The sequence below is a fragment of the Dermochelys coriacea genome, chromosome 10 (genome assembly GCF_009764565.3).
Source record: "Dermochelys coriacea isolate rDerCor1 chromosome 10, rDerCor1.pri.v4, whole genome shotgun sequence".
Lineage (NCBI taxonomy): Eukaryota > Metazoa > Chordata > Testudines > Dermochelyidae > Dermochelys > Dermochelys coriacea.
Genome location: NC_050077.1, coordinates 63,860,477 through 63,888,237, shown reverse-complemented (window position 1 = coordinate 63,888,237; position 27,761 = coordinate 63,860,477). Strand labels below are relative to the sequence as shown.

At 41.9% G+C, this 27,761-nt stretch overlaps 1 protein-coding gene across 4 annotated transcripts in view; it reads right to left on the bottom strand.

Moving 5' to 3' along the window:
* The window catches only part of GLDN (gliomedin), a 71,280-nt gene that overhangs the window by 30,030 nt on the left and 13,489 nt on the right, over positions 1-27,761 (bottom strand). For 3 of the 4 annotated variants that reach the window (XR_006274535.1, XM_043493265.1, XM_038418707.2), the window contains exons 2-6: positions 18,599-18,650; positions 15,983-16,000; positions 10,663-10,770; positions 8,117-8,272; positions 6,646-6,765 (exon numbers count right to left, since the gene is read on the bottom strand). Coding sequence is in view for 3 of the 4 variants with exons in the window: in XM_038418707.2 (XP_038274635.1) it covers positions 6,646-6,765; positions 8,117-8,272; positions 10,663-10,770; positions 15,983-16,000; positions 18,599-18,650 (454 nt within the window). In the remaining variant the exon portion in view is untranslated. The remainder of the gene's footprint in view (positions 1-6,645; positions 6,766-8,116; positions 8,273-10,662; positions 10,771-15,982; positions 16,001-18,598; positions 18,651-27,761) is intronic. The other variant, XM_038418708.2, reaches the window with a different exon arrangement.

Here is a 27,761-nt window from a genome sequence, read left to right as displayed (position 1 = left end):
TTCTGAGCCAGTCCTACCACATTTGATTGTATTGATTGATCTCTCTGAGCCAGATGTGCCCCTATAGAGGAAAATCTCTGGATTTAGGGTGAAAAGCAATAGAAGGGGGAAGAAATGCTGATTCCACCCCTACAGAAGAAGTAGAGGGTTCGATTTCTAAAACCTTCACACTCTACCTTTCTGTCTGCCTTAGGCTATGCAGTGAAATATACAACTTGACTTACAGGGGAACTCATGTGAATGTTCACTACCACTGCAGCCTTTATTCCCTTCGTTACCCTGATATGAAGGCTGGGCTGGTTTTGTTTCCCTCCTTAGAGTTTTCAGCCTATCAGTTTACTTTGGGACTACGTAATTTTGTTAAACAACAGAAATGTAAATGCCTTGCTGTGAGTTGCTAGGGAGCATGTGTGGCACCGTTACATGTGAGGCAGATGAGACAGCAGGCAGCTGTCCAACTTGTCCGTTGATAAGATGAAGAATGTTTGTTTGGGAACACTAGAAGCTGATAAACTCACATGTAAAACAGCTACAAACCACCAGAGGGGGTATCCTCAGCGGGCAGCAGGTTCAGTCCCACTCCTGCCTCTACTAGTGCACACCAGGGCTTGGCTTAGTGCTGACAGAACACGGGGCAGCCGTCTTACACTGCTTCTTTTTTTAATTGTAAACAAACAATGCAGAGGAGGAAGGGAGCTTATGCACTGTATCGTTCCCCCCGAAAAGCAGTTCATAGGAAGAAAACAATAGAGACAAAGCTGGAAACATTTTCCTATTGGAAAGAACTCTGTTGTTGTTTTTAAACATTCTTTTGTAATGTTCCCTAAACTATTCAGGCTCCTTTACTTATTCCGCAAAGCCACAGCTGCCATTTCAGCACCAATTTATGATCCATTTTTGATTCACTTACAGAGAGCCTCTCTAAGGAACAGTTTCCAGTTCTATTTTTACTTTAGCATGGCTGGAGGTAGCCCAAGCTCATTGTAACGCCATGCTCCCAACCCACACCACCCTGTTGATCTGTATTGTTCACTATTTTGTCCTGTCTGATGTGTCAGTTGCAAGCTCTTTGCAGGAGGAACTGTCTTTTGTTAGCTGTTCATACAGTACCCAGCACAATGGGGCCATGATTGAGGTTCCTAGGCATTAAGGTAATACAAATATTACATTAAAACAGAGCATTTGTTGAATTGCGTGCAACTGCAGCTTGACGCTCAGGAAGGAAGAAATAGATTAACTGATCCATTTCCCCTGCAGTACTTCTCGCTCTTTCCTCTGGCATGCCCCTCACTCCCACCTCTGGTGCAGCACAACATGGAGGATTTCTGATACAAAATGAGCAAATGAAATCATACTTTACCCCATCCTTTTACAAAGGGCATAGGGATTCTGGTTTTGGGTGATGAGGTTAGAGCTGTCCCCCTTGAGAGCAGATGCACAGACATCCCATCTCAAAAAAGACCCAACAACTCAATCCAGATGTGGCTTTTGGAAATCAGTGTCCACATTCAGACTCTAGTAATCCTTATACAGCCCCTTTTATCCCATGATGTCAAAGTACTGTGCCAAAAAGGGTAACTAGAGTTACCTTCACTGTATAGAGGGAGGAAGGATAGAGCAGGGGTGGGAAAACTTTTGGCTCAAGGGACACATCTGGGTATGGAAATTGTATGGGGGGGCATGAATGCTCATGAAACGGGGTTGGGGTGCGGGAGGGGGTGAGGGCTCCGGCTGGGATACAGGTTCAATGACTTGCCCAAGGTCATACAGAAAGTCGGTAAAAAAGTGAGAATAGAACATCTCTCTCTACCATATTAACCAAGACAGCACAACATCTCAGCCTCCTCCATGTTTTGAATACTCTAATAAAGAGTTTTAATATCTCAACACAGATGATTGTCTTTGCTGAACTCTTTGCTAGAAGCAGAATGGCTAATTTTGAATAATATTTCATCTTATACTTGCCAGTCACTGGGAGCCAGATACATAGGATTTGATCATCTTTTGAAATTCTCATATCAAAAGCTCCCCAGAGCTAAGAAATTACACCCCTGAAGTTTATGCTTTCCAGACTAATTCTAATTAATGTAGTTAACTGTACAAGCAGCTCTCCTAGACGGCAGTTTATCTGAGACTGTGGAACAGTCAAGGACCAGGTCAGTGTTCCCGATGAAGTTGAGTGCAGTATTTGGGTTTGAGAATAGTTATATTCTCCATGAACTTTTAGCTGAAAGAAACCAAAAGCAGCTAAGACTAAAATATATTTTGCACTTTGAGATAAACCACAGCTTGAGAATCTGCCATTTGGGATTTTCATTTCTTACCTTGTCCAAAAAAGATTAGCACCCTCTATATTCTGACCATAAAATAGTCTGTCTGAGTTTAATAGAGTTTATATGACACTAAAACCACTGTTTTTGGGGGGATGGGGTAGGAAGTTGTGTGTTTGGTGGGGTTTTTTTAAACAGTTAACAACAGCAACACTATTAATACAAAACATGCTCGGAGATGCATTTCCTAACTAGTTATTGTCTTCTTTCTAAGGAAATCAAGTTTCCTTTATTAATTGTTTAAAAATATTAGCTAACTAGATTCTTTTTAGTATCTGTATTAGCATCTGAAACCATTGTCTTAATTTCAAGTTGTCTTTTTCTGGTTCCTTTTTGGGACACTAAATGTAACAAGTTAGTTTAGTTAGTTAAACTATTAAGTTAGCACATATATATGTTTACTAGACAGATGTGCTGTCAGGGTAAGGGACCTGTGGAAAGCCAGTGATAGTATGAAGTTGCAATTTTTTGCAAAATTGATCAAAACTATCAATGTTTTACCAGAATCACTGTGTGGATTGAAAGGCGGCTGTTTCTCTAAATTGCAATGTTGTATTCAGATTGTGCTAACAAAAACAAGATACGGAATCTGTGATTATTGTGTCAAGAGTTAGTAAAGTAAAGCCTACCCTGTATATAAAAAGTGCACAATTAACATGTGGAAGTCACTGCCACAAGATATTATAGAGGCCAAGAGCTGTTAAGGATTCAAAAAAGAATGGACAGATTAAAAAATATACAGAGTTACATTAGCTAGGATAAAAATGTTTAATATCTCAATATAACCCTGATGTTTCAGGACATAAACTAACCATGAATTGCCATGGTTAAAAATAAACTCCCTCTGTAGGCACAACATTGCAAAATTGTACCTTGGGAGGGTATTACACCTTCCTCTGAAGGACCTTGGATTGGGCATCAGATTGGTGACAGGATACCAGATTAGACGGCCCATTATTCTGATCTGTTTATTCCTGTGTTTCTATATTTCAAGCTGAAGTCAGACTTCTGCTAAACTGTCCATTTTATTGTTACCTAATCCTCTCACCTCATTTGTCTGTTTAGTCCACCTGTTGTCTCCTGTCTGATACCTATACTTGAAGCTATTAGAGGCAGGGACTGTCTTTGTCACTTCTCGGTACAATTCCTAGCACAATGGGACTCTGCTCCTTGATCGGTACTATCAGAACATGGATAATAAAAAAAGAGAAAAGAAGAGATTGAAACATACTCTGTTTGATACTAACTCCGTTAACTACTTACAGTGACAGCTCATAATAAGAATGCATTTTCATCCTAGCAACTGCTGCAGAATCACAGTCAGAAAAACTACATATATATTTCTAAAGCACGTACTAGCCTTGGTTCACCTGAAGTCCTTTAACCTAAGGCTGACATTGCTAATGGCTGTTAATATCCACTTCCCCAGTTATCTTCCTTTCACTAGATAAATTATATGGTAGACACAGCAGACAAAGCAAGGTAAAGGGCTACAGCAGCTGAAATGGCACAAGATGAAACTGAGAGCATTACTCCCAACAACTATCAAGAGCTCTGTCCTGAATGCTGAAAAAACACCATGTTCCCACTGCAACCCTAATTACTAGAATGTGAAACCCAGTATTAATGGTGAGATCTAATGATAGCTCCACCTGCTTCAACATTAATGACAGCATCAAGTTATTGTGACATTCACCTTTGAGCTAAACTACAAAACTAAAAAATAAAGCCCACTTTACTAAGCATGTTCAGAGATTATTTCCATTAGTCATTATTAAATTCACCTTCTTCTGCATCTCCACATAGCAATTACAGCATTTATCTTCTGATGGAGTTTGGGGTGGACTACTTTGACCTCGTTAAACAGGGACGTGATCTGCTCAGCAAAATTCTTCCCAGATCCACTAGGAAGATTTCAACTGTTGCTATAAAGCCTGAAATATTCATTGGTTTCAGTGGATGTATTGTGCATGTAGGGAAAACAGGACAGCAGGGTAGGATTCATTATGAGGATCCAAGAGGAAAAGTTTGCTTGCATTCCCAAAAGCTAAGACAAATGTGATGGTTTTGTAGCATCTTCTCTCTACTTTCCTTATTCTGTGACTATTCTGAGCTGAGATCTTTTAGGATTATCACAGTACAGTGTCTTGCTTCCAGCACTCATCTGCTTGAGTCTCTTAGTCATCACCTCCAGCTCTTCAAATTGTGCCAACTCTCCATTGGCAAAATTTGGCTCATTCCAGGATGTGGAAATGACTAGAACTGGGCCTTTAAAATTTCATTTTCTGCCATTTTTTTCCACAGGAGTGTCCTGTGATGATCGTGGCTGAGAGTTTAAAAAATAATGAGTGATTTCAACTGGAGACAGCTTAAAAGGCCTGATTTCCAGAGGGTGGGTGCTTAGGACTTTCTGAGCAACGTGCTCCTTTTCCATGTCTCAAATTGGGCACCCTAAAACTGAAATATCTAAAATCAATAGTCACTTCTGAAAAAACTTTGGTCCCTCAAAACAACAACACTCAGTACTTAGACAGTGATTATTTTCAGAGGCCCGCAGCAAATATATTAAAAACCATCTCCTTCCTAAATATACAAAAAGAAGACACTCAAATATATCCAGAAAGCCAGTTTAAAATGCCAAGCACAGAAGGAAGCATTTAGTTCAGACAGGAAATAACAGATATTAATACATTCTTTCATAACATGTTGACACCAACCCTTCCTTCCCACAAAAGTGCTTAGCTGAAAAGAATACTAATATCTTATTCCTGTACTAAACTCTGGTGGGGTGGCAAGATGCTCAGCACATTTATAACTGTCAACTTTTTTACGAAATACTCCTGCTGCATAGAGAGCAAGTTGTCTACTGCTAGTTTTCTGATGGAGAAGAGGATAAATGGAAGAATGCTAATTGATAGGACAATGCTTCAGCATAGCAAAGAGGAACTCTTCCAGAGATTTAAAAATACTTCAGCTATGAGGCATAATTTCAACTATTTTTGACTGAGAAAAGAGTTATCTTATAAAACATGGATAAATGCTTTGTTTACCGTATGCTACTGTGACTAAGGACAGAGAACAATGGCCAGGAGTGTATTACGTAAACGAAGAGCATGAAGTACCATTGTCACACATTTGTCAGGTATACACTGCCTCTTGTAAGCTTAAAAGAATTACGAACTACGGGTGACACTTCAGCCCATTGGGCCCCTGTACACTGGGTAAAAAGCACCATTTTCGGCTGAGGGAGGAAGACTTGGCTTTACATGCTGGTTCTGACAATTATTTGCCATGTGATGTTGGGCTAATCACCCATCCCAGTCGAGTCCCTAAGTTCTCCTAGCTGTACAATGGAATCAATGATATTTCCCCAAAGTAATTACAAAATGGAATCAGTGGTATCTCCTGGGGGTGCACGCGACCTACCTAAGTAATATCTGTACAATATTTTTATGACCAGTGACCAGGAAAGGTGGAAACAGAACTCAGGAGTTCCTGAAGCAAAGCCTCATGTTAGGGTGACCAGTCAGGAAGTGTGAAAAATGGGGACGGGGGTAGGGGGGAATAGGCGCATAAGACACAGCCCCAAATATCGGGACTGTCCCTATAAAATCGGGACATCTGGTCACCCTACCCCATGTTCATTTCTTTTGGCATGCAGTCTCTGAGGATGGCACTACCTCCTCCTCCAGTATCAAAAGTCCGTCAAGTCTAACTCAATTGAGCAGCTGAGTGGGCATTTCACTACACAGTTAATATCTGCACACATACAGACACCACATGAATATTTAAGATTGGCATTTAAAAAACAACAGTTTAGCAAAAATTTGTAAAAAAACAAAATAAAAAAAAACCCAATACCTATTTTCAAATTTTTACTGTTATTTTCATTCAGCTTTCTCAGAGCCTTTCCTTCCCATAGCACACACTATTTCACGTGTTGTTTCTGAGCTACCCTTCTTAGGAGTTAACTCTTGAATCCCCATCCTCTCGTAATTCAGAGATTTCACTTACGTTCCACCCTTATTCCGTCCAGCAGAGAACACCACATGGAAATGTGTAGCCCCACAATGAGAAAGGAGTGAGGGTGAGAAAGCATGGGGTTGTCATAGAGACTGATTACAGCCTCATCTTGGCCAGGGCACTTAAGTATTTTCTTAACTTTAAGCATGTGAGTAGTCTCAATGGAGCTAGCAGAGTTAAGCACACGCCTAAGTGCTTAGTGGAAATGGAGCCCTATAACAGGTGTAATCCTGCACCTGCTATAAAGGAAAGCATGAGAATAATGGAGGATACCCCAGACACCAACACTGACCTGTACACTTGCTGCTGTACATGTTCTCCTGAACCTGGGATTTTGCTTTGCGCTTCCCTGGTGGCCCGGGAGGACCTTGTGGCCCTGGGGGTCCTGGGAGCCCTGGCTCCCCCTTTGCACCTAGGTAGAAAGCAGAATAGATGATTATAGTTGCTGCAGGTGAGTAGACCTCCTCTCAGAAGGGGACACTGTATGCATTGGATCTGATGTATTGAGAGAGGCTTGCAGGAACTAAAGCCCCTACCCATACCTGGAAATGACCCCAGCACAGCGGCCTGCTTCAGCAGATACAGAGCTGGTTATCATTCCATCCAGCAATGATATCTACTGCAGGAGTAACAAGCTAAATGATTGTCTATTCCCAAACAGAGACCTCTCCTCATTTGTGTTTACAAGGGAGCAAATGGCTTTGCAGTGACAGAGCAGCACTAGGTGTCCTGTCTGCTCTTGACAGACATCGATTTTAATAGCACCCAGTTTTTTAAAGAAGTCTGGTGCTTGTCCCATAGTCACAAATAAACTGGTTTCCAGGTCCTTTCAGTGCCTGGGGATCAGCAACGATGGAAGAATGGAGAGAACACTGAGCTTTAATTTAAAGCAGGGTTGCCTTATATCACTTTGTTTTCTGAGCTCTCAGCATCAGAGGCTACAGTGCTATAATTTTAGGCAGCATTTATTTGTGGCTGCCAATGGGCTTCCTGCATGCATTCCTGGGTGGAAATCTGCCTGTCATTTTCTAATAGGAAAAAACTTACACTGTGAGAGAGTAGGAGGAAATTTACTATGTGAAAATGTACTGGACAAGGATGAAATTCACACATCTCACAACCCAAAGCCTAGTAAAAAGGCTTTTGTGGGGAACTACACTAGCCTGCGAAGCAAGGGGGGAGGGATAGCTCAGTGGCTTGAGCATTGGCCTGCTAAACACAGGGTTGTGAGTTCAATCCTTGAGGGTGCCATTTAGGGATCCAGGGCAAATATTGGGGATTGGTCCTGCTTTGAGCAGGGGGTTGGACTAGATGACCTCCTGAGGTCCCTTCCAACCCCGATATTCTATGAATATCTATGAATAATCCCATGGGCAGCTCTACCAGCCTGCTTCAAAACCCTCCTACATACTGGGCTGCCCAGGAGTGGGATGCAGCCCAGCCCTGCTGAGCACAGAGTGTGCAGAGTCTTCCTGTGCACCTATTCGCCATTCCCCATGCCACAGAACTGCTGTAGTTCCTCTTTACTGGGAACCTCCTGAGGCCCCAGCAGGCCTGTGGGAATGTCACTGCAAGTGACGACCATGTTTAAGACAATGAAAGCATGAATGCAGGTACTGTAGAAATACCGTGGTAGTACTGCTGTCAATGATAGTGTGTGGCACTGGCCTGCAGAACACCACAGCACTAGAGAAGGGTAGTCTATTTTATTGTGTTGTATATTTCTGTGCTGCAGGAGAGATCTTAAGGGTGCTTCCTCCTACCTTCTGATATCACGTCATTGTTTGCATCCCCTTTGTCCCCCTTCGCTCCTCTTGAACCTTTTCCTCCTGGCATCCCATCTTTGCCAGGTAAGCCCAGTTCACCAGGGTCTCCTTTTTCTCCTTTCTCTCCTGGATCGCCTTTTGGTCCTGGTAAACCTAGGCATGAGAAGTTTGTTAGCCATGACTGGGAGTACAGACATTTATAAGACTGTCATTCCTAAGGTCAATGTACCTTTCTCTATGTTGTTTATTTTTGAAACTCCACATCATGTATTATTTATGCCGTACCAGCCCAGTTGTTTTCTTCACTCTGAACTTCCTCAGTTTTGTGGCTTTGAGCCATTTCTTTATGATTTAACATAGCTTTGTAGCCAAATAATATACACTATCCATAAAACATGTTAGGATACATGATGTATGATGCATAAAGCCCAAAGGCTACATTTTTCAGAAGTGTTCACTAATATTGCAAGCCTGGTTTGAGATTCCAAGGTTCTGATTTTCTGAGGTGCTAAGCATCCACAGCACCCAATGACCTGAGTGTGTCTGTGTGAGGGGGGAGAGTTCGGTTAAAAAAAAAAGTATTATTTTATCTTGAAGTCCACAAGCATAAGTTTGTTGTCACTTGGGGGAGGAAAAAGAGGGAAACGTCTTTGACAAGAACCCACTCAGAACTAGAATATAACCCAGGAGTACTGACCTCTAGCTGTCTACTCTAGCTCCTAGTCCACAGTTCCTTCTTTCATCATTATTTTTAGTACACATTTCCTATATGGATATACGTATACACACACACACAAAACTTTGTTTTCATTCTTTCATTTCTCTTTCTTTGTTAGCCAATGAAGCCTTCCTGATCCCTAACTTTTTTCTAGCATTTAGGAAAACAATTTCTCCTAATGCTTCTTTTATCTCACAGATGCTGACCATGATTTGTAGGGCATTAAACAGTCATCTATACAGCTCCGCTTGCCTTTCTTTTAAGACAACACTGCGCTCATTGTTGGTAGACTAATAACTTGTGCCAACAAAAACAAGCCCTCTCCCTTTCTAGTAAAATTACTTTATTGTGTTCTTCACATTTTATTTTTCTGACATCATGACAGAGCACGGCCTTCGTTTCCTAGTAATGTCCTCATGCTGCCTCCTCATGCTGCCTCCACACTAACTACAAGCATGATCAGTCCACTTATGCAGCTGATTACCATTGAGTAAAATATTCAACAACACCTTATATTGTTGAGTCTTATGACTCCCAGCAACCTCATCAGCACATTTTGCAGTAAGGGGGAAAATATGAACAAGACGGGTTTGTACACAATTCATGTGCCAATATTTTGTCCTGTCTGCTTCAGAGAGAACAGAACTGGGTACTATATGTCTTATTGGTACAGGAACTCCTCACTTAACATTGTAGTTATGTTCCTGAAAAATGCGACTTTAAGCAAAATGATGTTAAGCGAATCCAATTTCCCCATAAGATTTAATGTAAATGAGGGGGTTAGATTCCAGGGAAATTTTTTTCACCAGACAAAAGACTATATCTATACACACACACACACACACACAGTATAAGTTTTAAACAAACAATTTAATACTGGTACACAGTGATGATAATTGTGAAGCTTGGTTGAGGTGGAGGACTCAGAGGGTGGGATATTTCCCAGGGAATGCCTTACTGCTAAATGATGAACTAGCAATTGGCTGAGCCCTCAAGGGTTAACTCTCACACTCTACAAGGCAGCAGGAAAGGAGGGAGGGCAGACAGAGACAGACACACACACCCTGTGTGTTTGAGAGATAGAGATGCACATTTCCCCTTTAAGTATGAAAAGTGGCATCAGAAGTACATTGCCTTGTTAATTAGATCAGCCATATGAGACCAGACCACAGCTGCTGCCTAAGGCAGCAGCCCCCTCCATCCGTGTGTCCCCCCTGCTCTAAGGAAGATGGGGTAAGCAGGATGCAGGAGCAGGAGGGAGGGGGACACCCTGACATTAGCCCCCCTCTTCTTCCCCTCCCCCCCACACAGCAAGCAGGAGTCTAGGGGAGCAGCTCCAAGGCAGAGGGCAGGAGCAGCACATGGCAGTGGGGGGAGGGCTAGCTGAACTGCCCGCAATTGATAGCCTGCTGAGCAAGCCGCACAGAGAACTTAGGGGAGTGGGAGCTGATGGGGGGCTGCCGGTCCACCCTGGTTCCAAGCCCCCACCAGCTCGCTGCAACGGGCTGCTCTTCCTGCAAGCAGTGGACAAAGCAGGCAGCTGCCAAATGACATTAGAAGGGAGCATTGCGCAACTTTAAACAAGCATGTTCCCTAATTGATCAGCAACATAATAACAAAACAATGTTAATTGGGACAACTTTAAGTGAGGACCTCCTGTAGTCTATAACATGTGTTAACCTTTCCTGGTTTCCTGAAAAGATGGGGCTGGCAATAATAATACATATACTGAAACTTATTTCCTCTGCTCAGAGTCTATAAGTAACTGTACTTGTGTATAATATTAATGAACTCTTGGGTAAAATAGGATATGTCTGGAAAGTACCTATTTTTCCTCTTCTTCCATTTACTCCTGGTTCCCCCTTAGGCCCTGGGATGCCAGGAATGCCATCTGATCCATTGTAGCCAGGTAAACCATCGAGTCCAGGAGGTCCTGAACAAACCAACAGGAGAGTATAATTTACATTAACCAAATACTATTTACACTTCATCCTTAAATCCACTGCATTTACTGTATATCAGCAGTTCTCAGAACCTGCCATTATTTGGGTTCAGAGTGTAGCATGTCCTACATTCCAGTGCAATGTCCTTCAATTTCTGATAACCAAGCATGAGTCCTAGCTTAAAGGTAAAGGGTAATATTTTCCTCATGATCTTTGAGCAAAACTGTGACTGACATCAATTGGTGCTGCACCTTTTGCCTCCAGAACAGTACAGAGAAGCAGTTTGGGTCTTGTTCATGGGCTCTTAAAATGAGGGTCCTGAAGAGGCCCAGTGGGATCATGTCCACACTCCCTTTCTCTATGACTAGATGGGAGAAGGAAACCAAAGTTATGGAAGGGGGTCCCCAAACCTTTTTTCTGTTGTTTTTTCTGGAGTCATTTAATGGAAAAGGTTGAGAACCACTAAGAAGAGACTAGGAGTTCAATTGTCTGCTCTCCTCTGACTGTATGGTCTTAGACAAATCATGTGTGTGGTAACCTTAACTTTTCTAGGTGCCCATCAGCCTATCTGTAAAATAAGAATAACACTTACCTATCTATTGGTAGGATTAAGTAATTCCAAACCTTGGTTGGCCTGATGTAATGGGGGAGGACACTATGAGTGGTCTGTTCCTCCCCCCTCCCACACACCCTTTGACCCCACACACAGGAGGGAAGAGAGCCAGATACTTAACAGAAAATGGTTCTAGGAAAAACTGCAGTTACAAAAGCAGGGAAAGAAGGCAAGTAATCACTCTTGTAGCCTGGCAGCTGCTTGAGGGGGAAGAGAAATCAAAAATAAAATGAGGAGAGATAAGGACAAGGAAAATATAAACAGAAAAATCACCAGCCAAAATTTTAAAATATAGCCAGTTAAAACGAAGGAGTTCAGTTCTACATACTTATCTCCTTAAGCAAACACTGCTTAAACCCTGTCTATTTCATGTGTTTAATGTTTAACAAGTGTTTAGTGATAGCATTGTAGAGCTAAATCTGAACCATCCCTTTGTACAAGACCCAAAATACAATGAAGTTAGTGCAGTTCGGCTGAGTGGTAGATAAAGCACAAACACAACTGCGCAACCCTTATGTGGCATAGCGCAGTGCACCTTGTCAACTCTCTGGGTGGACACATCAGGCAGGGGATTAGAGGACAGAGGAATGGCCAGTGGGTCAAAGCCCACCAGCCAAAAACCCTACATGGGGCACATGCAGCAACGAGGGCTATGATCACTACTGCAGTCCAGAGGACATAGATGCATCTGTACAAGAATCCCCACTGCCATACCACTGTGTTGGAGTTAAAAGATTCCATACAGCAAACAAACCCTGTGTTGTTCCCATGCCCGAGCCCCATCTAATCTAATTTGGCATGAAGATCGACATTTTGGCTTTTAACTAGGAAAGCAAGACCCAGCAGTTTGTGAAACTTTACAACTTTTTTCTTAAATTTCAGATTTTATGAAGCTTCTCAAAGTTTTCACAAAAGATTTTCACAAAAGTTTAAACCATTGTTTAAAAAAGAAATTGAATTAAATGTCCTGCATGTCCAAATAAATGGAAACCTGCTCTATGCAATTAATAACCACTCTTCGCTGAAAATCATCCCTGCGTCTAGGACCAGCAGGGGAATAAAATGGAAAACATTCAGCAGTGCACGACTTGTACTTGGATGGCGAGAAACAGAATGTGAACCGCAAAGATTTCAAATTTGTTCTAAAAGCTACGTTTTTTGAGGAGTTTCCCAGGCCTCAATCCTGCAAAGGCTCATGCACACGTTTAATTTACGTGAGATCCTCACATATGTAAGTGTACAGGAGCTTCTCAATTAAAGTCGTCCGGGTTAACATTGTTTCGTTGTTATGTTGCTGATCAATTAGGTAATATGCTCGTTTAAAGTTGTGGAATGCTCCCTTCTAACGTCATTTGGCAGCACCCTGCTTCATCCACTGCTTGCAGGAAGAGCACTCCGTTGGAGTTAGCTGGTGGGGGCTTGGAACCAGGGTGGACCGGCAGCCCCCCATCAGCTCTCCGCTCCCCTAAGTTCCCTGTGCAGCAGCTGTTCCGCAGGCTATCAATTGCATTCAATTCAGCTGTCCCTCCCACCACTGCCCTGTGCTGCTCCTGCCCTCTGCCTTGGAGCTGCTCCCCAAGACTCCTGCGTGCTGTTTGGGGGGGAGGGAAGAAGAGGGGGGCTAATATCAGGGTGTCCCCTACCCCCCTGTTCCTGCATCCCACTTCCCCATCTTCCATAGAGCAGGGGGGACACACGGATGGAGGGGGCTGCTGCCTTAGGCAGCAGCTGTGGTCTGGTCTCATATGGCTGATCTAATTAACAAGGCATTGTACTTCTGATGCCACTCTTCATACTTAAAGGGGAAATGCGCATCTCTATCTCTCAAACACACAGGGTGTGTGTGTCTGTCTCTGTCTGCCCTCCCTCCTTTCCTGCTGCCTTGTAGAGTGTGAGAGTTAACCCTTGAGGGCTCAGCCAATTGCTAGTTCATCATTTAGCAGTAAAGCATTCCCTGGGAAATATACCACCCTCTGACTCCTCCACCTCAACCAAGCTTCACAATCATCATCACTGTGTACCAGTATTAAATTGTTTGTTTAAAACTTATACTGTGTGTGTGTGTGTGTGTGTGTGTGTGTGTGTGTGTGTGTGTGTGTGTGTGTGTGTGTGTATAGATATAGTCTTTGTCTGGTGAAAAAAATTTCCCTGGAACCTAACCCCCTCGTTTACATTAAGTCTTATCGGGAAATCGGATTCGCTTAACATCATTTCGCTTAAAGTCGCATTTTTCAGGAATATAACTACAACATTAAGTGAGGAGTTCCTCTATGTAGTTTGGGCCTAAACTTTGGAATTGGTAAGACTGTAATGGCTGCTGTTTCTTTATCAACTGATTGTCTTACAAACTAAGGCTCCTCAGCACCATTCCCATTCACTGTGTAAAGAGATAGCTCAGTGCTAGGAGTCAAAGGAGGTGTCTGATCAAAATACATAGAGCCATTTGATCCGACTACATGACACATGCACGACAGCACATTATATGTTTATTTATTAGATCAATTCAGTGCAAAGTGGTCCCAAATTAAATAAGGCATCAGGTAAATATTAAAATCATGAAATAAACAATATATATATGTAAGTTGTCATATGAAAACACACAGTGCAGCTATAGTTTACACTATGCATTTCATAATCTTTAGTATTCAATTAATGCCTTATGAAGAGAAAGATCATTTTATGCAGAAAAAATGTTCATGATGGAAAACAGACATTATGGGATTAGTATCCTGGTTATTTGATTTGGGTCAGTTTACTAATAAAGTTTGGAAGATTCTGCAATGTGGATCCTATTCAGAAACATTCATATAAAGATAATGGTATAATAAATTTAAAGGGCCAGAGTCACCAGTATGTTCCAGCAGCGTTGTGACACTCTGCCATAAACTTATTTTAGTTAGCCAGTTAACTAAACTGGGTTTACAGCTGCTTTGCAACACCAAAATGGAACAAAGCAGATGGAACTTCCTGTGGAACCTAGCCTAATAGGATGAGAATGAGAGGCAGCGGTAGCACCACAAGTGTAGGCAGACAGGCAGGGGAGACATTCTCAGATTTATAATCCTTCTCGCTACTCTGAGACAGCCATGGTAGAGACACTGGTAACTCTGGATGGTTGTAACAATGCAAAGGAGGAAAGGTGGTCCTGTGGTTCAAGTACAGCATTGGGAATCAAGGTATCTGGGGCTCTCTTCATGGCTCTGCCATAGACTCTGTGTGACCTTAAGCCTGGTGTTCCCCAGTGTTCTTATCTGTACAATGGAGACAATTGAGGTGACCAGATAATCAAAGGGAAAATAAATATACACTTGACACTCTTTCCCCAACAATAAGCCTGTTCTCACATTGACCCTCTTCCCTCAGCTCCTGGGCTGTGACCTGCTTTTGCTGGGCTGGTGGTTCTGAAACAACCCGCCAGGTTCCCCCTATAACAGTGAGGGAGTGGCGCCCCGCAATTCTACCACCAGCTTCCTTCTGGAAGTGCTGCTGTGGATGTTTTCCCCAGGGGCTAGGAGAATGGCTTTGCAGAGCCTACAGCAGCATCCTCTGCTGGGGAGGAGTGCTGAATGTTGCTGTTGATTATAAATTGCCTTGGCAGAATTCTGTTTGCTTATCATTTCAACAGACAATGCTGATGTTTATTTTTAAGCATTTTTCCTATTTAATTTAACACAACTATTTAAAACAACTAAAGAACAAATTATCAATATATGTCAACAGATACTAAGTGTAAATATCCTTAAGTCAAACTCTAATAAGTTCTGAAGCAGCATTTTTCTTACTTTCTCTATCTGTAAACTTGTATTATCATTGATGGAAATATTTTTTGTCGTTGTGTGTTTGTTATGGTGAAATCGACATTTACCAACATTTACCAATAAAAATCGAATCCTTCCAAGTCTAACTATAAAGCAGCATAGGTGTTGCATTTTAAAATCAAAATGCTGAGGACAGGCTGAATTTTACTGAAAAATGGGGGGGAGGGAGTTCACTGTCCAGGGGGAGGGAGTACAAACAACAGGCTATCTGATCACTGGAAAGATAACGACACTATATACCTCACATGAGTGTTGAGAGGCTAAAGTGAATGTTTGCAAAGCATTTTGAAATCTTCTTATAGATGCTGTAGAACTGCTAAAATTATTCTCATTCTCCTGGAATAGCTAACAGATGGGTAGCAGTGGATTGGTAGGCAGGCCTGGGTACCACGAGCTCACCGCACTCAGCCAAAACAACAATGAATGGGAATGATTAGATGCAGAACAGAAATATCATAAGAATAGGCAGAGAGGAGAGCAGAGTCTTTTTCTCTCTTTGGCATAAACATTATACCACTGGGCCACATCATACAGTCAAGCTACAAGCACTTCTAGATGTTCAGCATCCAGATATTTTCTTATTAGTCTTCGGAAACTTTGGTTCATAGACTCAGGGCCAGTCTTCAGGAAAAGAATGTTTTTTGATTCACCCTTCTCTCACACTAGCCTGGAGATCGATTTGTCTAGGATATGTCTTTATACAAATATTTTTTAAACCACCAAGTGAATCAACATCATACCTACAGTATTACAATTGAAAAGGTACCTTACCTGGAGAGCCTGGAGGGCCTAAACCAAAAACAAGCAAAAGAACATGGGAAACAAAGAGAAAAAATGGTGAGTGTAACTTGGCAGCTCGAGTAAAACCAACACTAAACTCAGCTGATTAGCATTAGACCAAAACAAGACAGAAAAGAACTTTCAAACTTCTGAAGAGGTACTTATGGGTTTAACTATTTTGTATTAAAAGTAAGTACTGAAGCATTAGTGCAGATCCAGCCAGACTTGCTGTATAATTGGTTGTGAGTATAATCTTTCAAAACACCCACTTTAAAGGCCAAGCCCAGTCATTTCTTAAATTTCCAGTGATAACAATTTGACAAGACTGGCCTCTGAATTCTCATTTCTATTGAATAAATTAAATCAGGAGACAGGTGTTTATGTGCCTTTTCACAAATATGCCCCTAAATCATCCATTAATTATTATGTTTACATTACTTAGTGCCTCATAAGGAGTTCTCTAAAGCCTTGGTTGTGGTAATGGAAGAACAGGTCTGCAGTGTCTCAGGTTAATCCTTGCAAATGTCATGAGAAATTTTTTTTAGAAAATATCCATTCCAAAGTACACACCTTCCTGGGCAATCAGCAGGAATTCAGAGGTTTGAAATAGGATGGTTAAATATTTTCTCTTCTCTAATCCACAATAGCTATGGCTAAATAACAAACAGGCTCCTTTTACTTGTAATTGTTCTCTCTTTGGATTGGATCTGGTTGCCTGTGGAAATTCACTGTTTGGTAACACTAGAAATTGGATTCACTCTAGTAATTCAAGGGATACGTGTAATACAGGACATTCCAGTGGAAGCTGTCGAAGTCTGTTCTGTCTGTGACTTCAACTACATCAAAAACAAACCTCCACTAGGTGTATGCAAAATATTATCATTGATTTTCCATGGAAGAGAAGCTTAGTGCTACTATCACTTGAGAGCCCATAAATTAGGGTAGCTTTTACGATGTATGCCTATGCTGTTACTTTGCCCTGTCAGAGCAATATAAAGAGTCCTTACTGTATATGACTTCCATACACATAATTCTCGTGAGGCAGGAGTAAATAATTAATACAGGGCATAATAAGAATTATCTGTTCTATGTAACTTCTGGTAAAACATAATTTTATCAAAAACTGGGGAAAGTTGGAAGATAAGAAGAGAGATTAGTGCTGGGATTAAAGAACCAAATTCTCTGTACTAACATTTTTACCAGAGCTACAAAGAATCTTTTTAAATCTAAAACTCTACATAGAAATTAAAGAAATAAACAGATCTCAGACACTAAACCTGACAATTTTAAGCATTCATTACAAAGTTTTATTAGAAAAGTGAAGCACAGTTTAGAACAGCACTAAATCTGCGCTGATTTTTTAATAATGCTGGTAGTTGCTAGTTAATACCCTTTTCAGTCAATTTTCCAAGAAATGCCTGATTTTTTCACTGCAGATAATTTTTTTCCTTAGTACTCTCACTCACGTTGTCATCTTGAACTCACTGAAGACCCTAGATGTCCTTTTATCAAATAGATAAATAGGAAAAGTACTTGAAATGTAGCCAATGTAATGAAGACAGATAATGTCTACCGCGTAGTGAGCTATTGTTAAAGCCAATGTTGGAGTGGGCTTAACTAAAATGAAGATTCAGGGAGTGCATAGAAAGGGATTTAGCAAGCATGGAGTAGTGTGAAGTCAGAATTCTGGAACCCAAGACACATTTAAGCTGTACTTGACAGTGGAGTTGTCTTTGTTCCAGTCAAATTTCACCTGCACTTTCAAAAGAAGTTTTTGTGTTTTGTCTCCAATATATCAGGGTCAAGTCCATACAGGGGAAATTTCCCACTCAAAATTCTAACTCATTTTGAATTCAGGTCAGTTAAATTGATATTAAACCCTGTTTAATCGGTAGTTAATACCAACTGCAAATGGACTGAACTGGTTTCCAAACCTAAGTGGTTTACTTATTTTCTCATTTTCAAGTATGTATATCAGCTCCAGCAGCTCAGTCTTCTATATACTTTGGCTAGCAAAGCCAAGACAGAGCTCTTGGAGTAGCTAAAGCTTTACATTTTCTGGTTTTCCCAGACCACATGCAAACTTTTCATGCCTTCAGCCTACCACAGCCATCAAGTATTTTGAAATTCCTATGGATTTCTGAGAAACCAACCTCAGAGTCTCATGATATGACTATCATCATCCTTCAGAGTCCACTACTTCCACTCCTACCTTAGCCCTGGCAGTTGCTACAGTGATACAAGGCCCTCCCCCGCTCTGGGTTGTCCATCCCATGCTGATCTAGAATCAAAAGGCTAAGCTCCAGTCATTAATGGTTGTATAGCACCTCGAAGATGCCAAGAGCTATTAAGTACCATTATTGAGATCCCAATTCCATAATGAGCTCTGCAAGGGTGGACTCCCACGTAGGAAAACTATCTAGGAAATAAACATCCCCAGAACAATGTTACTCTGGAGACTTTTTAATCAGATCAATAGTATCATTCCTATAATAATTTTAGTCCTACAGCCTATAATTATCTCAAGCCAATTTTTCCTCCAAAAATTATTTCATCACCAAGCATACAGCATTCAGCATAATATTATAGTAGTATTTGAAAACGTACCTGTTAAGCATATCCCTTTTGTGCTGTTACATAAATCCACCATCACACGGACCTAATATTACAAAAGTAAAATGTAAAATTCACAACAGTGCACTGAGTTTCAGTTTCTACAGAAAGGACAAACAAAACCTCTCTACGGTTCACTTCATTCTTCTGTGTGATTGCTGTGTAAAAAGCAGTTTTGGAAATTATCTACTTTACAACTACACCACCTTGTTGAATGTGAGCGAACTATTTAGGCCTTCACTTTGGCCTTCTGAAGACCTGCATATATATTTGTAAATTATTCTATCTTTAAGAATCTGTGTATTGTACCATTTTAACAGCATTTAAAAAAATACTGCATGGGCACATCTCTGGATGCAGTCTGGGTAAAAAGACTTACACCTTATTTCACTTAGGTTTTCATGGCTCTCTATCTGAGATAAGTTATCAAAGATTATCAAAGCCGGCAGCAGCCAAATATGATCTGTGTTTAACTCATACATATGTCCATTTATGGGTCATTTTCCATCATGCAGCATAACTCAACTTGCTTACCAGATAATAAGGTGATTTTTACTAATTTCTTCACTTGACATAATACAGAGCAGCATGTGAATTTGGAATTAGATTTTTGGAACCTCATCCATTTGTGGCACTACAATAATTGGGGCATTTGTTTGGATACTTGTAATCGAGAAAGAGCCACAATTCACCATCTCAACAAGACCATCTTTATAACAATGTCCTTAAGTTGTAGTAGGTATGCCTACTGATAAATTCTGGTACTGTATTTTTGTCTACATTTCTTTCTTTTTTATTTACTTCCTAAGAGTGAACATTGTACTAATACAGGGCTCAACACTGTGAGATGATGAGTACTCTCAACTCCCAGTGATTTGAATGGCAGCTGGCAATGTTCAGTGCTTTGCAGAATCAAAGAGTCCTTATGTAAGTGCTAGCCAACATTTCTGATCTAAAATATGCTTTATCTCTTAATTCACTATACTTATAACATCTATCTTCAGATGTCACAAGTATCCTTCCAAGGTAATATAAAAACCACTGCATTGTCTTTTAAGTTGTATACACTGTCACAGTTGTAGCTAAGTTTATTTTTATAAATCAAAAGATACAAAGGATAAAATTTTCAGCTTTCAATTGTGCTTGAGTAAAACTGCCTCCACTTAGCACACATGCATGCATTTGTTTTTGCATAACCTTGTGTGTGCCCTTTAAATAATCTAAGAACATGCAAGGTTTACCATGCAAGGTTTACCATTTGCACCTGCAAAACCTATTGTCAACCAACTGTCATTTAATCTGTTCTTCAATCAGGAAAGTTACTGGGGTAGAAAATGCATGCATCATGGGATCAGTAATGGGATTTGTACTGCAGCTTTTGTTCTGTTGGTTATTGTTTCAAATCGAGTCCACAATGGTATTGACTAAGCTGTTGCTACTCAGCGACAGTTCTGAAACCTGTGTGATTGGTGGCCTCCATGTAGCGCCTACTAGACAGGTGCCCAGGTCATAAAAAACAACCAATAAATTTAGCACTTATTGGCACCCTTGTTGGTAAACTCAAACAAGGAGATCAAGAATTCAATGGGTATGGGGAGTAAACTTTCCTCAGACCACCAATAAGTCAGAGTCAAAACTCTTTAGCTGAGGAGCAAGGAAAAGTTTATACCACCATTTTCCCTGCTGAACTTCTACTGTGGATGGAGAATTTCTGTCTCCATGGCTGTCAATACAGCCCTTTTCATCCACTCTATGCTCACTTTAAACCTGGTTTAAAAAGAAAAAGGAGAGAATTCCAAACACAGAAAGTGAGAGAGATACTAGGCTTCAAATAGTTCTTCAACAAAATCAAGGAACTCAAGACCTGATATATCTAATGTAAAAAGACAAGTCAAGTCAGTTTTTAAAACAAAGTATGATGCTGTCTTTATAAATAATTTAAAATAAAAACTCAGGATACATAAACAAAAACAATCTGGGACACAACGGTGGTTTGGTGGGTTTTTTTGTTTTGTTTTGTTTTTGTTTTGTTTTTTTCCTTTGCTATGCTATTCACCTATCAGAACCACTGCCTTCCATTTTTTTCTCTCTAGATCAGGTCTATGGGTTCTGCAGCCTTAGACAAACTGGCAAAACACCACCCCTACTAGTTCACTGTCATCCACACAGAACACTAACTGAATGGTTTACTGGCCCATAGATGTTGCTGCTCAAGATGATGGTCTACCTCAGAGGTTTTCACACTGTGGTCCGTGGACCACCAGTGGCCCGCAAGCTCCATTCAGGTGATTCCCTCTAAGGTGCATGCAACAGAATGAAGGACAACCCCCCTAATTAGTGGAGTCGCACAGGCATGGCTCCACTAATTAGGTGCCTGGATCCTGAACAAGATGCACATGTAAGGTGAGGTGATGGCCTTGGAATAAAAAAATGGGGATAGGTGGGAGTGGGCAATGGGGTGAGAAGAGGGGGTGGTGGGAATTTTGGACATGCAGGGCTGCAGGAGCGAGAAAGAGGCGACTTTCCCCAGCTCCAGGGCTGCGGCTGCCGGGGAGAGACAGCCCTCCTTCCCAGCCTCAGCTCTATGGTTACTGTGGCGGGGGAGAGACCGCCCCCCCTTCCCAGCCCCAGCTCGGGGGCTGCTGCGGCAAGGGAGAGAGGGCACATCCAACACATTAGAAAGGTAAGACTACTAATATTAAAATATGAGTTGTGTGTTTTTATTTGTAGAACAAAAAAATGTTAATTATTAAGGTTTTTTTATATATATAGCACTTTTATCCAAAGCGCTTTACAAAGGTTAACTAACTGTACAAACAACATTTGGAAAGATCATTACGTGGTCTGCTGAGACCATCAACAGTTTTCAAGTGGTCCGTAAAAAAAAAGTTTGAGAACCACTGGTCTACCTATTTGATATTGCCACTCTTACTCACACAATCAAGGCAAAGAGCACAACTGTCTGAAGTGCCAATAAACACCAAGTGGACAACATAATATGACACTTTCTACTGAGGCAAAGTTTCCTTTAGAGGCTCAGATTCAGCAAAGCACTAAGAGTAGTATAAGGGTCCTACTGTCAATCAAATCCTAACCCCACCCCTTGACCCCTTAAGCCCCACCCCTTGACCCTTGACCCCTCCTTCACCGGAAGTCCCACACCATGGGGTATTACTTCCAGGGTCAAGGATGCCACATGACCGGAAGCAAGGTGTGTCATGTGACCACTCTAACAGCTCCTCCCACTTCCCTCTACCAAAAAGGAGGGGTTTCACCCCTCTAGGACTGCCCCGAGAGGAGATTTGACCAATAAGGGCAAGTTCTGGGGCGGGGTGTCCTCTCCGGAAGTGGGTTGTGTGACCCCTCTAACAACTCCTCCCCCAACCCTCTACCTATCAGGATGGGTTTCGTCCCTCTAGGACTGCCCCGAGAGGAGATTTGACCAACCAGGGCGAGTTCCGGGGTGGACTGTCCTCTCCGGAAGTGGGTCGTGTGACCCCTCTAACAACTCCTCCCACTTCCTCTACTAGTCAGGAGGGGTTTCACCCCTCTAGGACTGCCCCGAAAGGAGATTTTACCAATCAGGGCAAGTTCCGGGGAGGGGTGTCCTCTCCAGAAGTGGGTCGTGTGACCCCTCTAACAACTCCTCTCTCCACTCTCTACCAATCACAATGGGTTTTGTCCCAATAGGACTGGCCCCCAACAGGAGATTTGACCAATCAGGGCGAGTTCTGGGGCAGAGTGACCCGTCCAGAATTGATTCGTGTGACCTCTCTAACAACTCCTCCCACCAACCTCTACCAGTCAGGCTGCCCCGAGAGCAGATTTGACCAAAATAGGGCAAGTTCTGGGATGGGATGAACCGCCCAGAAGAGAGGCGTGTGACCCCTCTGCCAATCAGAGCGGAGCACCATCACCCCATGAGTCCCAGCGTCGGGCAGAAGAGGCCATCTTTTACCAAGAGTGCATGTTTTCGAAATCATGGAAACATGGACTCCTTCACCACCCCCGTGAGAACTTCGGACTTGGTTTTAGCCCCGAGCACCTTTGGACTTGTGTGGAGAAAGCGCAACATCAGTGAGAGTTCTGAGAAGGACCCTTCGGCCCAACTGTTGGTGAATATGGCGGAAACCGACCCTGAAACCCAGCTGCTTGTGAGGCACCCTGATGACCGTGATGGCCTCTTGTTGTCCACCCCCCTAGAGGTGCAAGGTGATCATGGCTTGGGGGAGTTACAGGCGGACAAGGTGAACGGAAAAGACGTGGCTCAGGTAAATAAATGTTTAAGAAGTGACGGTCAGGGGTGGGGTGTGTGTAATGGGGTTAGGAACCAGGGATTGTGTAAATCAAAAACCAAGTAGTGGGGTGCTTACACTGTTTCTTTTCTGAAAAAAAATCTCTCGACAGCTCAACGATGCCTTACTAGAGGCCTTTGAGAATTCACATATTGGTAGTCCTGTGGGAGTAAATGTATCATGCATCAGCTGTTTTTGCTCATGTCTGAGACACAGATCTCAAGATGAAAAGGACAAAATGGAAGAATGAACCAGCACAGACTCCCTCATGTTAGGAGTCATGGCGTCCATTTTTACAGGCGGTTGTAAAAGGTTGTGTTAAACCAGGCGATTAATAAAACTTATTTAAATGTGTTAATGTGAATATCGTCCCCCACCCATACTTGTGATAGTAAAAGATGGTGCCAGTAGCAGGCATGTCTCCAGAGACGGCTCTGTTAAAGAAAATATATTACACCCCCAGGGAAGTTGGGAGCTTTGGCGGGGTGAACCCTCTTTTTCAAGTGGCCAAAAAGCATAGTAAAACTTTAAATAGAAGACAGGTAATAGCTTGGCTTTCAGACCAGGATGCTTACACTTTACACAAACCGGCTCGAATACATTTTAAAAGAAACAAGACCATTGTTTCAGATGGGGATGCGCAATGGCAGGCAGATTTGGTGGATATGCACCGGTTCTCCAAACACAACAGCAATTTTAAGTACATCTTAACAGTGGTAGACATTCTATCCAAATATACCTGGGTCTTAGGCCTATGAGACAAGATGAGTGGTGAGGTATCCAAGGCCTTTAAAGCTATTTTTAGCGAAGGGCGTGTGCCTCAAAAATTACAAACCGATCAGGGCGAAAGAATTTTTAAACAAACCTTTAAGCAGATTGTTAAAGTGGCATGGCATTCCCATTTTATTACTAATAATGAAGTCAAAGCAGGGGTTGTGGAGCGATTTAACAGAACTGTAAAAACTAGGATGTGGAGCTATTTTACAGCCCATTACACCTTTTACTACATCGATGTGTTACCTGACTTTATAAAGAGTTACAACCAGAGCTTTCACAGAACTATACGTACCAGACCCACTGATGTTAACCCTTCAAATTCTCTGAAGGTATGGAAAACGGTTTATGGAGATGGTTTTGGGGCTTGCCGACACTGACTTGGTGATATTTGTGAAAAGGGAGGGGGCCTGGAATCCCCCTCTTGGGGATTATTTAGGGGACCTCACGAGCGAGATCCCACCAGATCAACACATCACCGAGTTTGTGTCAGCAGGCCCAAAAACATACGGGTATATGCTGTCGGGAGGAAATGCCTGTATGAAGGTCAAAGGTATTATCCTGAACGTAGCAAACTGTGAAAAGATCAACTTTGACAGTTTGAAAGATCTAGTCCTGGACTATTGCACGGGCCTGCAAGAAAATCCCTCTCAAAAGATAGAGGTGCAGCAGTCCTCTATTGTAAGAAACAAAAAGCTTATGCTCAAATAAATTTGTTAGTCTCTAAGGTGCCATAAGTACTCCTTTTCTTTAAACAAAAATCAGTGGCAAATAGAGACAAAAACCCTTAAAAAAACACAGAAAGTCATTTACAACAAGAGGGTCCTAGGAGAAGGGTTTAAAACCCTGCCCTATGGCTTTTGAAAAATGGATACGAGGTGGAAACACCCCTTTTCTGCAATTCTCGCAGGACATAGCAACTGCGAGAAAAGTTACTTTATAAAAAATGTATTGGATAATGCCAAACAAACATTGTCTGTTATGCCTGAGAATATTCTGTGGCGTTACAGTTGTTGGCAACCTCTGTATAAAGAACTGCTCTGTAAATATCCCTTTATCAATTTTGTGGAGGGGCTGCCTGATGCTTTTGACAATGACAGTTTGTTTCCTACCAGTAAAGTAAACATGATTATCATAGATGATCTGATGAACTCTGCTTGTGAAAGCAATGAAATTGAGAAAGACTTTACCAAGTGCATGCATCACAGGAACCTGAGCATTATGTATACAGTTCAGAACGTATTTTGCCAGGGAAAAAAAAGAGTCACACTATTAACCTAAACACAAAGTACATGGTTCTGTTCAAAAAACCCAGGGATAGATTACAAATTGCTACACTCGCTCAGCAAATGTACCCCGGCAAAGCTCAATTCTTTCTAGAAGCCTTTGAGGATGTTACCAAAAGGCCTTATGGCTACCTGGTGGTGGATTTAAATGCTTCCACACCAGAAGCTTATAGACTAAAAACTGGTCTTTTCCCTCCAGACTGGCCGGCAGTTTATACTTTAAAAAGAAAAACAGCCGGGTATAAAAAGAGATGAATTATTGGCAGGCCCCTTTTTAACAGCCGGGGCTGCTGTCTGAAAACATGTCTAGCTGTGTGAAGAGAAACCTGGGCCTTTTAAAATTACTTAGCAAATCATCCCCGCAGCAAAGGAGGGCTATACTGTGCTTGGCCTCTGACGATCTAGTAGCGGCCATCTCAGAAATAGCGCTCAATACCTTAAAAGGAAACATACCTTTAACACAGAATCAAGTGCGTGTGCTGAAAAAGAAACGCACGCTTATAAAAACTTTGTGTAATAAAAGGGTTTCATTTAAAAGAAATAAGCATCTGCTAAAGCAGTCTGGGAGGTTTATCGGACCACTGTTAAGTTTTGCTATCCCTCTGATAACAGGGCTTTTAACTAATCAATAATGGAGTATGCAGAAAAAATGTACCTGGTGCCCAGCCACCAGTTGGAGCAATTAAGGGCTCCCCCTCCAGCAGAGGAAAATATCAGATCAACCGTGACACACTTACTGGATGCTGAAATGAAGTCTGTTCTTCAAAGAACTGACTTAGGTGAATATGAAAAGGCTAAACTTTACAGTACCGTGCTTCAAAGGTATCTAACTACATGAAGCAGAGCGATGTGGATAAAGAAAAAATAAGTCTGTTTCTACCAGAACAGGAGCAGAGTGTGACTGCCAAACCCTCAGAAACACCAAAGACCTCAGACTCTGTTGCTCAGGAGGTGTTGGATAACGTGAATAAGCATTATAAGAAAAATGCTTTAGTATTCCTAAATAAGCTGAGCCAGGATAAAAGTATCTTTTCATGGAACGATAAAGGGTCTTTTGTGTACAAAGGCTCTGTGGTTAATGGTTCTAACATGCTTGACTTAGTCAGGGCAGTCACCCAGACGCGCTCTGTTCCTAGCAGACATGTACCTAAAGGATGGGATGTGTTTATGAATGCCATGGTGGAACGGAGCATCCATCTTCCGTCATGGGCAATGCAGCCAACAGAGATCTTTTGGAACACCTCAAGGCCTCGACCGCCGACACCAGGGTGGATCAAGAAACCGTGACCCCTTTTTTGCCATCTAAAAAATGAAAATTGGCTAAAAGAGCCGAATGGCTCAGTGTGTGATCTTTTTCACGTTCTATTTTTTTTTTTAAACTGGTAATGTTTTGCTTTAAATAAAACATTTCTGAATTGGTCATTGTGTTTTGTTTGTTTTTTAAAAACCCCGCCAAACATCAATTGTCTTTAAACCCCTCACCTGGGGTGCTTTATTGGGTAACATGACTATGAAAATCGTTGCAAGATACACATGTCTGGGCTTGTTGAAACATGTTTTGAGCAAGGCTAGGCATGTCCAAGAATTTAAATTTATTTTTTACAAAATTCATCACCATCCGGTCGTTTTGCACTAAGTCTTTAAAATACAATTTTAAAATCCGGTCAAAAGATAAACTCTTGCTATGATGGTGTAAGAAAAACACGCAGTGATAGCCACAGGCGATGGAGCTGGGGTCTTGTAATTGTCTGTTGTGAAACACAATGTCTGTGGCATTTTTGTTTAAAAATTTCATAATGGCTTTTAGGAAACAACACACTGTTTTGGGGGTGCCCATGTGAGTCAAAAAACTCTCCAAGGTTACGCTCCACCAGATACAAGGCAAGCCAGTGTTCACCCGGTTGGTTGTGTGGATGTGTGTTGACCACCAAACCTAGGGGTCTCTGAGACAGCTTGCTGCCAGGGAGCCAATTGCAGGGAAACACATCTAAGAAATTCTTTTTTGTGTAAGGGTCCGTTAATAAGACACGTGAGAGCTGCATGGTGTCCATGTTCACATGTAGTCAAACATGAAACATTTCTCCTCTGATTTATCTCTATGACATTGTCAAAAACCTCATACACGATCATATTGATGGTAACGGTTAAAGCCTTCCCAAAACGTATTTCTGCTCTCAAGTTCCCAGTTTTAATCAGGAACTAGTGATCAGCGCATTCCTGGTCGGGGGACAGATCAAAGGCAAACAAGGTGTAACCCTGTGCAAACTCCTCACTGTCGATTAACAGAGAACGATCTTTCATGTGTTTACCAGCCGTCTGTACCAGATTCATGTATTCTCTCACACAACGTCCTGCCTCGAAGTCTGGTTGCAGAGGCTTGGTTGATATCTGTTCACCATCCACATACAAGGCCACAAAATTTAATACTGTAATGCTTAAAATGAAAGGGATTAGTATAACTTCCGCTAAAGGCATCATTATCCACAACCCTAGGACAAGCATTTTGGGTAACTGTCCCAAAAACAAGTTCTCCTGGTTACTGGCCCTGCTGCCCTCAGGGATGCTAAACACTTTGATTCCCACACGGTCCACAGGGCATTTAGCATTAGCGGTAAGCAGGGCCTCAGCATGCCCCAGATGAATGCTCGGGGCCACCCGTACTTTCTTCACAAAAAGGGATGCTGATAGAATGCACAGTCTTTCGGTTCCACTGCCCATTAAGCAGAAAGCATCTTTACTGCACGTCAGTTTAATTTTCACATCCACTCCGTTCAACAATACTTTTTCTTGAAAAAACAGGTC